The 13245-nt window shown below is 44.0% G+C and overlaps 1 protein-coding gene across 6 annotated transcripts in view; it reads right to left on the bottom strand.

The window, feature by feature from the left end:
* Positions 1 to 13245, bottom strand: part of PEX14 (peroxisomal biogenesis factor 14) — a 140231-nt gene that overhangs the window by 75827 nt on the left and 51159 nt on the right. For all 6 annotated transcript variants that reach the window (XM_070474268.1, XM_020890857.2, XM_070474267.1 and 3 more), the window contains one exon: positions 12807 to 12891. In XM_070474268.1, the coding sequence (XP_070330369.1) occupies positions 12807 to 12891 (85 nt within the window). The remainder of the gene's footprint in view (positions 1 to 12806; positions 12892 to 13245) is intronic.

Raw genomic sequence — 13245 nt, 5'->3', positions numbered from 1 at the left:
GGCTGTGAAACTAAAAAGAATAATTAACAGTAAGAGACTAACGCATTCCCAAGTCATCTTCTATCTGATGAAAGGGGTGAGATCTGAGAAGAACAACTCTATCAGAATGTTTTAGAAACCAAACATAGGTCTGTTTAAAGTGGAAGGGAAAAATCAGTAGTCATTCAGTTCTTAGCACGAGTTAAATATAAGCTGGCGTGTGTGTGTGTGAGTGTGTGCATGTGCACATATGTGTAAAGAAAGAGTACACCCCATCATTCTATTCACTGAGGACCTTTAGTGAGTTACCTCTACTCCAAAGATGGAGAAAACATAAAGCTGCTGACTGACCAACTCAGCAAACCTACAATGAAAAATACATTTAAAAGCATGCTAACTTATGTTCCACAAACCAGACACTGTAATACACACACACACAGCAGCAGCAGATAAATTTATTTTTAGAAGGCAGAGACTCAAAAATGTTAATATAACAATGCATTAGTTAATGAATGAATACTATCCAAAGTTAATTAAGAATCTTTCTAATTATAGTCCAATCAACATAAAATATTTTTCAGTAGACAGCCTTAAATTCTACCTTATGTTAAATTTCAGAAGTCTCCACTTCCAACATTTTCTGACAGACCCACAGATCATGCAGTACCTCTGGTGAAAACTCCCTCGCCTACCCTTAGCAGAAAAACCTCCTTTAAAATCATCTCAGAAAAGCTAGCGATGTGATACAGAACACATCAGCATTTATCTCTGGGACAAACTGGGGATGTATCACTACTGCTTTTCTTAACAACTAAAGGCCCAGCTCTTCTCAAAAACAGTTAACTAAAAACGTATCCTTACACACAGTCTGCTCTGTGTTGAATGAAATACTTTAGATTTACAAATAAACCACTGCCACCTGCTTCCAGACTGGAAAGGCAAACTCTCTTTTGCCTGACTCTTTTTTTTATTAGCATGGTTTGAAACACAATGAATGTTTCCCTCATTTTGTAGACTGTTATGAAAACAACTTAAAAAACACCAAGTTAAACCTTCGGTAAGAAAGAGGCAAACCACTTTCTTACCAAGAAGGGAATGGCAAACCACTTCAGCATTCTTGCCTTGAGAACCCCACGAACAGTATGAAAAAGCAAAAAGATATGGTCACAAAGAGTCAGACACAACTGAGACAGTGAACAACAACAAAGAGAGGGGCTTTCAATGTGACATCGATGTGTTTGTACCCTGTTTGGGGGCAACTATGTTGTTGCGTTTGTGAATCTCCTTTCTTCTATGGACTCCTCCAACAGCATCCAGTGGGGCTTCTGGTGTCAGAGAGACTGGCACACCCACAGCAACACTCGGCAGCTAGAGCTCTGGCTGCACTCACAGGTGATTCAGAAAGTGGAAATAAGGCCAAAGACCTGTATCCGCCAGTTCTGCGAACATCAGCAGATTGTCAAGTGAACACTGGAAACACCACAGTTTCCTACTACAGTCCAATCTCTAGCCTCCAGTTTCATTTGTGGGGGTCAAGAGGCAATTTTGTCAGAGGTAGAAGCCAAGTTCATATTCCAATGTCCTGCCACTCACTGTCTTTATGGATGTCGGGACACCCTGCGGTGGCAGCAGCAGTGACGTCCTGATCTCTGGAATACAGCTAAAAGGGTGTGCTCCTTTTAAAAAAAAAAATTATCTATTTGGCTACATCGAGTTTACTTTTGGCACGTGGGATCTTTCGCTGCACTGCTCAGGCTTCTCCAGTTTCAGCTTGCAGGCTTAATGTCCCAGCGGCATGTGGGATCTTAGTTCCCTAACCAGGGATCAAACTCCCCATGCACTGGAAGGTGGAGTCTTAACCACTGGAACAGCAGGGACGTCCCTAAAAGGGTGTGACTCAAAAGTCCCAGGGGTAGCCTCCTGAGCCCTTACTTTCCTGGCTGAGCAGAGGGCGCAGCCTTCCCAGAAAGTTAGTCCTTCAATGTTCTGGAAGTAATTCCTGGAGGCCTGGCTTTGTGTCCACTCCTTTGGTCTTTTCAACAAATGAGGAAATGTCCAACTTCTTACATTAAATCACTCTCTGACCAGAATTCCAAGAGGTTCCTGGTGCCTGAATTTTTCTGATACCAACAAGTTTATTTTTTAACATAGAAAGTGAAAGTCGCTCAGTTGTGTCTGACTCTTGGCAACCCCAGGACTATACAGTCTGTGGAATTCTCCAGGCCAGAATACTGGAGTGGGTAACCTTTCACTTCTCCAGAGAATCTTCCCAACCCAGGGATCGAACCCAGGTCTCCCACATTGCAGTCTCCCACATGCCAGTGTAGCCCTTTATTTATTCATAAAATGTTATGTTTTTAACATAACATTACAGCAAAATGATTATAGCCTATTAAGAATATACCTTCTAAGAGGACGTGTCCTGCTGATCACTGTCATCGTTAATTAAGCCATGATTTTAGTGCCAAGGCACGCTGCTAAGTACTTCTCACACTATTTTCATCTGACTCCTATGAGAACCTTTTGCAATAAACGCTATCATTAACCCCATTTTACAGATAAGGAAACCACAGCAGAGTGAGGTTAAGAATTTTACCCAGGGACACACAGAAAGTGGTGAAGCTGGGATTGGAATCCAAGCAATCTAGGCCCTATTGCCTCCCCAGCTGAAGTATCTCAAACCTGACCAATTATTTAGTCACTCCAAAAGAATGCTTCCAAAGCCATGTGGTATTGCTACTGGAGACAAGTTACAAATAAAAATACCTATAGGTTCCTTCTCTCCACGCTCAAAACCCTAATACACTCACCCACCACTGCTAACAACAGAAGATGGTAGAACCACTTTTGAAAACAGTTTGGAAGTTTCCTAGAGAGTTAAACATGTAATTATCATATGATCAGACAGTCTATCCCTCAGAACTGCCTGAGAGAAAAGGAATTACACATCTCTACAAAGATTTATACAGAAATGTTAATAGCAGCTTTAATTTTCAATAGCTAAAAACTGGAAACAATTCCAATATCCATCAACAGGTGAATGGATAAACATATTGTGGTATAACCAAAGCAAGGGGATACTCATCACCAAGAAAAAGGAATGAAGCACTCATACATGTGACAACATGGGTGAATCTCTATCATGCTGAGTAGAAACAGCCAGACCCAAAATGGGATACATACTACATGATTCCATTTACATAAAATTCTAGAAAATGCGGATTTCCCTGGTGGTACAGTGGATAAAAATTCTCCTGTCAGTGCAGGGGACATGAGTTCAATCCCTGGTCCAGGAAGATTCCACATGCTGCGGAGCAACTAAGCCCATGTGCCGCAATTACTGAGCCAGGGTGTCCAGAGCCCGTGCTCTGCAATAAGAGAAGCCACCGCAATGAAAAGCCCTCACATCGCAATGAAGGGTAGCCCCCGCTTGCCCCAACTAGAGAAAGCCCTCGCACAACAACGAAGACCCAGTGCAGTGCAGCCAAAAATTAATTAATTTTTTAAAAATTCCAGAAAATGCACTAAAATCTGTAGAGAAAGAAAGCAGAGCAATGCTTACTGGGCAATCAGCATGTGCTTGGGCAAGGAGGGAGGAATTACAAAAGAGGATGAGGAAATACCTGGGGGGTGATCAGTGTTATCTTTTTTTGGCTGCATGGGGTCTTAGCTGCAGCACACGGGATCTTTGATCTTTGCTGTGGTACATAGGTTCCTTGTAGTTGCAGCATGTGGGATCTAGTTCCCTGACCAGGGATTCAACCTGGGCCCCCTGCATTGGGAGCATGGAGTCTCAGCCACTGGACCACCAGGGCAGTCCCAATGTGTTCATTATCTGATTGCAGCAATGGTTTCACAGGTACACAAACATAGGTCAAATTTTATAGCTGTACAAATTAAGTATGTGTTAGTTTACTGTATGTCAGTTATATCTCAATAAAGCTGCTTAACATAACACAGCAACCCTAAGGGTCGACTTTGGTCCTGTCTCCTTCACCTCATACATCTCATCTACTACTGAGCCTGGCTTACTCCCTTTTTCTACACTGTCTGTAGTTCTGTCCTTCCTTTCCTGAAAATAGATGGTATGGTTCAAAGAACTCTAGGCATAAGACTTGGTTCTAGTTCTTTTTCTGCCATTAATCTGCACAACTTAACCTTTCTGAGCCCCAGTTTCCTCACCTGTGAAATGGGAGATTAAATGCATTCATTCATTCATTCATTCAACAAATATCTATTAACCTGCTTATAACCACATGCACGATTACAGTGAAGAAGAAAAGAAGCCATCTATGTGTTTTGTAAACCACAAAGTTCTGCACATAAATATGTCATTTCTATTTCCATTTCTACTGCTATTCCTTCCAAGTCCAGATTCTCTGCACCTAACAAAGGACTTGGCAGGACCTTCTTCATAGCTGGTCTTATCGACAGGCCAATTCAGTCTATACACAGAGCCTAATGTCCTCAAGTACAGTCTCAAGGAGTATTTCAACTGGTTCGAAAGTGCCCTCAACTGTTAAATTTATCACACTGAGCCCTAACATTGGCTCCTCACTCACTGTCCACCTCACCAACCTCGTTTCTCTTCTTTTTGAGGACCCAATGGGCCAATCCAGCTAACCGCACACGGGTCTCTGTGTGAGCCTCCCTCACTAACACTGCCCTTCCTCCTGCTCTGACCACCTACACCCACTGCCTCCCTCTGTGCCTAGGTCAAAACTGAGTTCTGCTGACCTAAGTAACTTTGAAAAGAATGCTTTCGCTGGATTCTATAAGACTTAAAGACAAAAAGAACTGCATATAAATACTCTTTATATAAACACTAGAGTATTGGTAAGACATTTAGGTAGTGATTTTGAAGCCATTTTCCATGTATGCAGGGCTGAACAAATAAATAAACTGAGGACGTACGAAGAACAGACCTCCTTTTGAAACTTTCCCAGGTAACTGTCTTCTAACTAACACCCAATCACTTAACCTGCTGCTCACTGGCCTGTGACCGAGGCTGCCATGTAGCTGCTGAGACTGTCAGGAGGAGAAGATGCAGTCACCCTCCTTGAGGTGCTTATGGCCCCACCGAGCCTTCTACTCCATGGCTCCCTCGGCAGCGTCTGCTCACTCCCGCGGTCCAGCTATGTTTCATGGATAGACGTTGGTACAGTTGATAAGCACTCGGCAGCCATTCCCACCTCCTAATGAGCCTCTCCTCCATAAAACAAGTATTTCATTTTTCATGAAGCCATAATGTAATAATACTCTGCACACACCAGGCCCTGAATACAGGCTGATCACCTAAGTTACAGCCCAGGACCCACACCACATCCCACAATAACAAAAAAAAAACTAAGCCATACAGTGGACCCTTGAACAACACAGGTCTGAAGGATGCAAGTCTACTTACACGTGTATTTTTCTCAGTAAATACTACAGTACTACATGACCCGAGGTGGGCTGGATCCACGGATGCTGAACCCTGATACAGAGGGTAGACTATGGGACTTGAGCCTCCATGGATATTGCTAGTCCCTGTTGTTGATTGGGCCCTGGAACCAATCCCTGCTTGGATACTGAGGGATGACAGGCAGCCCCCCATATCCACAGTTTCCACAGCTGCAGGTTCAACCAACCATGGATCAAAAGTATTCGAGGAAAAAACTCTACAAAGTTCCAAAGTGCCAAACTTGAATTTGTCGAGCACAGGCAACTATTTACACATCATTTACATTGTACTGGGTAGTATAAGTAAAATGAGAGATGATTTAAATGGGAGGATACGTAGGATATATGCAACTATGATATCCTTTGGGGGAGGTTCTGGAATCAACCCCTGGGAAATACTGACAGACTGTACTTCATTTGAAAACAGATACTCACTTTCAAGTTTCTGAAGCTTTCCATTTATTTGAATGTTTATTTTCAATCAAAAATTCAATTTGTGAGCCCACCTCCCTTCAAAAACTGAGATTAAAAAAAAAAAAAAAGATTCTTTTAGAAAGAGTAGTATTTTTCATGTAACCAGTGACCAGAATGTCCCTCAGAATACAAATCTGTTCCCAGTGTTCATAATAATTTGTCTTTTTTCTCTTATTCATTTCTAACTATGGTCATGTTTATATTAAAAAACAGTTCTCTTTTCTTTGGGGGTAGGGTGACATGGTCTCCTGAAATCTTAAGAAAAATATACCATAGCCTAGGTACCATACAGAAAATGTTTAGCACAGTGTCCAACAATATACAGGCAGGAATATTCCCTGGTGCATTGTTTGAAACAAGAGACAGGAATCAGCCTAAATGTCCCCTAATTTGGGACTGACTCAAAAAAATGATCACAGAGGAATACAGTGGAGTAATAAGCAGCCATTGACAAGAATGAGGCAAACCTGTGTGTATTAAAGTCAAATGCAAGCCAAGATACAATGGCAAGCATAAGGTAAAGTGTGAAACATTCTACCACTGTATTTAAAAGGTGCTTATGCTATTAAATATTCGTGTGCTTTTATATGGATAGATCTTTGGAATGACACAGTAAGTCCCTTATATACAAACCTTTGTGAACTTTCTAAGACATGAACCTGTGTGCCAGCTCCTGGATGCCAGCCGTTGCTCTGTACCACTGTACTTTTCAGTGTAAAGATTAAAAATGCTTGCTTTATTTCTCTTGTGCTTGTTTTTTATGTACCTATTATTTGTGTGAAAAGTATTATAAACCTATTAAAGTATGATATAATACAGCTGATTGTGTCAGTTGGGCACCTAGGCTGACTTTGTTGGACTTACGAACAAACTGGACTTAGGAAAGTGCCCTCGGAATGGAACTCATTCATATGTAGGGGACTGACTGTGAATAGCAGCATCCTCTAGGAAAGAGGATGGGTTCGGGGGCAGGAGCAAGACACAACAGGACGACCTACTCTTCACTAGCTATCCTTCACTGTTTGAATTCTTAAAACCATGTACGTATCTTGCTTTAAAAAAATTTTTTTTAATCTTTAAAAATAAAAACAGTACTGTATGTACATGGCGGTGTCACACTGTTTTTCCTCACAGTGTTGTTGCAGGCACACAAGTCAAGAAAGAAGGAGTCATTCTTCATTTTCAGAGAAAAATCTCAAAACCACTCACTAAATCTAAAAGAGCTGTCTCCCCTCCCCTTCAAGCTCCTCTGTGCAGCTGTCCCCTGACCGCAGGGAGAGGAGTAGAAACGCACTTGACTCAGCTGTCTGGGGAGAGCAAGTGCTACCGGCTCCCCCTCTGAACCGGGAAGCCACAGTGATCAGCCAGCCGAGCTGCTCAGCGCTCATCCTAAATGCTGAAAAAAATCTGCGGAGCTCAAGACAAGTGTGGATAACAAGGGGAGCAGGAAAATGGATGGGGGGAACACCAGTCAGGATGATGGATAAGCTGGTCCCGAACAGCAGGTGATGGGCATGCAGATGCAGGACTGGCAGGGAAGAAAGACTTCCGCCCACAACAGATGGATGGTGATGCTCAATCATCCTCGGGACGCAGGCGGCCGCCACATGCAGCCCGGCCTGCTCCGGCTCTGGCAGTACCTTGCTCGCCCACAGGGCAGCACGGCCTCCCCCAGAGGCTCTCTGCACTGGACCCCCATCGGGTCAGAGAAGGACCGGGCTGGGGCAATGAGAGCAGGAAGTGCTTAAGTAAGACGCTGCACGAGGGCAAGCTGAACCGACTCACGGGGACTGACTGCTAATGGACTTCTTCCCTTGGCTTCCCCAAAACACCCTTTTTTGTCTCTCTCAGTAGCCCTCACTCCAGAGTAAGGCTTGCTCAGTGAGGGTGACCTGTTTGCCCAGGCCTTGAGGGGCAGGCTATGATGTGGGATTCCAGTGTTAAAGCTGGGACAGTCCTGGGCAAGCCAGAACCCGTGGTCATCCTATTTACAGGCCACTGTCCTCCCTTTTTTCTCTCCCCCTTCATTGTCAGTGAGAGAGAATCTAGATGGACCCAAGCTCTAAGCTCCTAACTGAGCAGAATCCCATACAGAGGTCCCTGTGTCCTCCAGTCACCCACGACTAGCAGAGAGCTAGGACTCAGTAAGAAAACTCATCCAACCCTAGTCTTTTCTCAGAATGGGAACATCTGTGATAGGCAAGGTTCAATTATTCCAGCAAATGCAGAAATGCATCTACATCATGATGCCGCAATCCTTGTCTGTTTAGCAAAGAATCAGAAGGGCTGGACCAGCCCCTCACAGAGCTGATACTGTTCTTTCCAGCTCAGCCGCAGGAGTTTCTGAGGACGAGGAGATAGGCCCTGATCGAGCATGGGGTGGAAGCTGGCAAACTCTTCATCCCTGCCCCCTCCACGCTATCCGCTGGACCCAAGCTCTAGAAAAAAACCGTGTTATAAAAATACTCTGGCTTTACTAAGACACATTAAAGAATTAATTATAAAGCAAAGCTGAAGGAGAAAATTAATTTTAGAAACACATGAGGTTACAATTTTTTTTTTCCTGGAGATGAGGGAGGAAACAGTTATTTTCGTTTTCATCCTGGGGGCACAAGCTGGGAGCTGTCCAGTCGATAACCTGGCCATCAGAACAAGGTTTGTAATTAAAAGGTCAGTGACCTGGAAAGCCAGGGCCCCACTCCCAGAGCTACTCAGTAATGACGGAGCTATTAAATTAAGACTGTTATGAAATCAATGCTAAAAAAGCTTTCATGGTAACGAGATTCCATTCAAGGACATGCAAACTACCTCATGAAATGGACGTAAATGATAAAAAAGAAAAGTCATAAAAGAGAGTTAAATTGAAATCTGTGTAAGAATACACTCCCCCTTAAAATACTGGAGTGAGAGAAGCCCTTCACCTCTACCCCACTACCAAGGTTGAGACCGGCAGGTTTCTTCCTCAAGTTCATTTCCAGCAAGGAGGCAGTTGTGCTACTGGGGGTTCCGCTTCCAGGAACAGGGGAGAGATAAGATCTTGTTTCACCTTTTAGAATGAGGAAGCATGGTAGTGTGTTTTATTTGATTCATTCTCCTTCACCCTCCCCCAGCCCTCTTCTATTTATTAGATGAAGGAGAATATAGTCCTTGATTTATACACTTGAGAAGGACAACAGTAAGCCAAAGGGTCAGTCAGCACCACCCAGGCCCCACCATGCAAAATCACATGGGAAAGCCGACAACGCTCATCTCTTTTCTAGAACTCTGTCTCGCGGCAGATATATGAGAGAAAGCTAACAAAGAAGTCTACTTCCCCCCATCTCATCTACCCCTTTACCGTCCATTAACAGGCTCCTCTCTCTTACCCACCTTATACTCAGCCTGCCAAGCATGTTTGGAAGCAGACTGCCTCCTACATTTTGTGGTTGGACAGGGTGTCAGATCAACATAAGCTTATTGATGACAGCATCCAAGCCTCTAACTTTCTGGACTGATCCAACTGCTGTTTTTAAGTTACTCTAACCTCCTGGACTGTAGCCTGCTTAAAGCCCCAGATACTGATGCCTGCCTGGCAAGAACTGCTTCTATATATAGACCCGTTCCTTCTATGAGGGCTTAAACCCCACACACAGTCCAATTATCTTCATGTGTGGCTGACTCTGCAATTGATGTCATCTGCAGAATCAAGTGGTTGGATGGGAAACAAAAACATTTATTCCAATACTCTGAAGGTGAACAGCTGCTTTTCTTTTGCATCCAAAAAAATTCCCGATAAAAGAAAGAAATGTTGTAAATTACACAAACTGGCAGCACAAGCTTCAAAGAAAATGATAAATGATTCTAATAACTTCATGTTTCTCATTAATGACTCCATGTTCAGACTCTGAAGCATCCAAAAGAGATCTCAAAGAAACAAAAAACAAACAAACAAAACCACAAAAGACCCTTGCAAACCCTACGCCATCAGCTCCCCCGGCCTCCCCAGCCCTGAAATCAGAGGGCACAGGTTAACCTGTCAGTTACAGAGGTGGGACCAGGCTCCTACTCAGGGCTGCAGCTTCACAATAAAACAAACTCAGCTGATGTTTTTAAAGTAACCCTCATTTTCCACTGAAGTGACATGCACTACAGGGACCTCAATTTCTATATTAAATATTAAATAATATTAAAAGAAAAACAAAATTGGATTTGCCTTTTCGGGAAAGAGATGTTTATTAAAAAAAGAGAAAGTCAAGATTATAATTCAAGACAGGGCTCCACTGCAATTCCCTGAAGTGACATTTGCTAGAAAAGCCAAGACTACAGTAGCTGTGAGCTCCCCAAACCCACTGCTCCAACCCTCCACTGCAGCGAGTCCTGTGGGAGATAGGACTGGAGGACGCCAGGGCCTTGGTCCCTCCCCTCCAGACACACTCCCCGCCCCCGAAGACCACAGAGCCAACTCCCTTTCCTTCTCAACTACTGTTAGGGACAGGGCACAGGCTCACTGCTTTATAAGATCCCCTCGTCCCTCAGCCCATCGGAGATGGTATCAAGCTTCGTGAACGTGATCTGTGTACACCTGACCCTGAGAACGAGAAATGTGAAAAGTGAAGTTTAAATCCACAGAGGGCTCTTCTTCCCCAGATGCCCATCAAACCTTGGAATTCTCTGCCCAGAAAAGGTCCTGCCAGAACTTACTCTATTGGGATTCAACTCGGAAATAGATAATTACTGACTGAAGCAGTGTTTTAGACGATAATGGAGGTGGGTGATTAAGTCCACGGACTCCAGGTTTAAGTGCGGGGTAAACTCTCTTTAGAAGAAAGGTAGGATGCCTCTCTGGTTTCCTGCTGCCTAGCATTCTAAAAACTCTAAACCACATTCAGGATCAAGAAGGAATTCCACCCGCTCTGTACCAACAAATATTCATCTCCTCCAGGTCTTCGCTCACATGTCACCCTCCCCGAGGGACACCTGCTAATCACCCCACTGAGAAGCACAATCCATTCCCACACAGAACCGACTCCTTCCAGCCCACCACCCAGGCACTCCTCTCCATAGAACCTGCCATCTGATAAACTGTGTTTTGTGTTTTCTTTCACTGTCTGCCTTCCCCTGGTAGAACTCAAGCTCTTAGAGTGCAGGAGTTTCGTCTGTTCTGTTCTCAGCACAGGGCAAACACTCTGAGCTGAATTAATTAACTGATGGTCGCTGGTTTTTAAAGGAGCAACAAATGATAGTTGTACAGGACAGTTTTCTACAGTAATTATTAGCCGACCAAGTCAAAAGAAGTATTATTTGGCCCAGAGTTTCTCTCTCTTTTTTCTCTTCCTCTCCCAGTCAGGGATTTATTAAAATTAAACAGATTAGATGGAGCTCCTGATACTCAAACTGCTCAGCAAAGCCTGCAGTGGGGAAGTGCCAAGCAAACACCAGAGACATTTGTCTCTAAATTGCTCTAAATACCTTCTGCAAATGAAATTCTAACCCAGCTGCGTTTGAGAGAAAATGAGGAATAACTGGTCATTGTCAGTGGAGGAGAAGATCAGGCAGTTATAATATTGCACAATATACTGGGGCGAAGGATCTCTTGGCAACTATGGATTTTGTCTCAGGTTACCCCGGGTAATCAGCACAGCTTTTAGGCTCAGCTTTCCCCAGCTTCAATGCTTTGATGAGAGAGCTGAAACCCCTGAGCTTTTATGATTAATTACTCCCCATAGGTACAAATATTTCAAGGAAAAACTCTTTTACAGCATGATGGCTGTGGAGTGGAAGGGCCAGCCAGTGCACTCCAAATTTTAATAATCTCCTCCTGTTGGGGGTGGGGGGAACCGGGATGCCGCCAGTAAGTGCCCCTCATCAACTCAATAACAGACAGGGATCAGCCCTGAGGGTGCCTCTAAACAGCTGCCTGTGAATGAAACGCTTGGGCTGATCCTACCCTAACTCTGCCAGCGCAGCCCTGGGACCCAGTTTTACATGGTCCTCTGAACTGAAGCATCACTTCAGTGGGATACCATGAAGCAGACCTAGGAAACACCACCAAGCCACACCCTCTTCCATTTCAGCCACTAATGACTTAAAGCTCAAAACCCAGAATTTTGAGACCAACATTCCAGTTCCTTAAAGAAAAAGAGTCTTGTTTGGGGGGGGGTCGGGGGGGGTGGGCAGGGAGAGCAGAGTTAACTCACTTCCCCTCACGCATGGTGTTTAAGGGCCTTTAAACAACTTCCTAGCTTTCCAGAAAATTAGACATGCAAAGAATGGAAAGAATGCAAAAAATCAAATTTCTTTGTTTGATACTTTTTTAAATATATACTTCACAAAAAAAGAAACATATCTTAAATTTCAATAAAACCAAAAGAGATTCTGTCTGCTTCATACAATATTGAATTTGTCAAGATCCATTTAATCCCTGCTTACAGAAATACCATAAAACTAGTAATTTACCACTTCAATCTGTAAATCAGACTGACCCCAGACTTGACCTTAACCTGACCTTGTTTAGTCATCTCATTTCCCTCATCCTTCATTCATCTCTTTCTTCCTCATTCTTTACTGAAGCAGCTGACTTCATAATCTAAGGCCAGTCTTTCTGTAGCCAGGGCCACGATCAGAAGAACAGGTCAGAGGGCAGGAGTCCTCCCCGGTCTTCTCTCCGGGCCTCTTCTGCTGCTGAACACAGCTGATGCCAGGCTGCCCTGGGCCAAGTTGTTGGCCTTACATCTAGCGCTCAATTATCTGAATCCTAGCATCTCTGCTCTATTGTAAGAAAAGAAGCATGCGTTCCCACTGGGGGCCTCCCTCACCCCCACTCCCACACCAGTGGGGCAGTTATAAGAGATCAGTCATTAATACGGCAGCTTCCATCCACCCTGTCCCAGCCCCTCTGTAGGCCACTGTGCACAGGCATGGGGAACCTGTACCTTTCTTCTTAAGGAACGCTCTCCTGGTTGCAAGTGGGCTCTGGCGGACCCGAGAATTCTGTAGAAACTTCACTGCTGTGGCAATCTGGTAGGGGAGATAAAACAAAGAAGAGCAGGAAACGTCAACAGTCTACATTATAAGATTAAGAATCCTACACGTTTATCCCAGGTCCATAGAAATAAGCGCAATACTGGGGTCAAACTAACCAGTTATTTCTCGCATGTAAAATCTGCTTAAATAAAAGACTCTGTTGGTCGCCTACCATCACTGGCTTCCTCTATCTGGTTCTATCAAATCTAATCCCCTCGGCCCAGCTTTTAAGACCTGCAATAATCATTTCCTGTTCTCCCAGTTCAAGCTGATTCTTCACACTCCTCAGCAGGGAGCCCTCCCTGGCCACACTTACCCATGTCGCTCCATTTGTGTCCATGCTACGCC

Source organism: Odocoileus virginianus, chromosome 11, assembly GCF_023699985.2.
Source record: "Odocoileus virginianus isolate 20LAN1187 ecotype Illinois chromosome 11, Ovbor_1.2, whole genome shotgun sequence".
Classification (NCBI taxonomy): Eukaryota; Metazoa; Chordata; class Mammalia; order Artiodactyla; family Cervidae; genus Odocoileus; species Odocoileus virginianus.
Note: the sequence above shows the minus strand (reverse complement) of the source record. Positions and strands in the feature narration are given on the sequence as shown.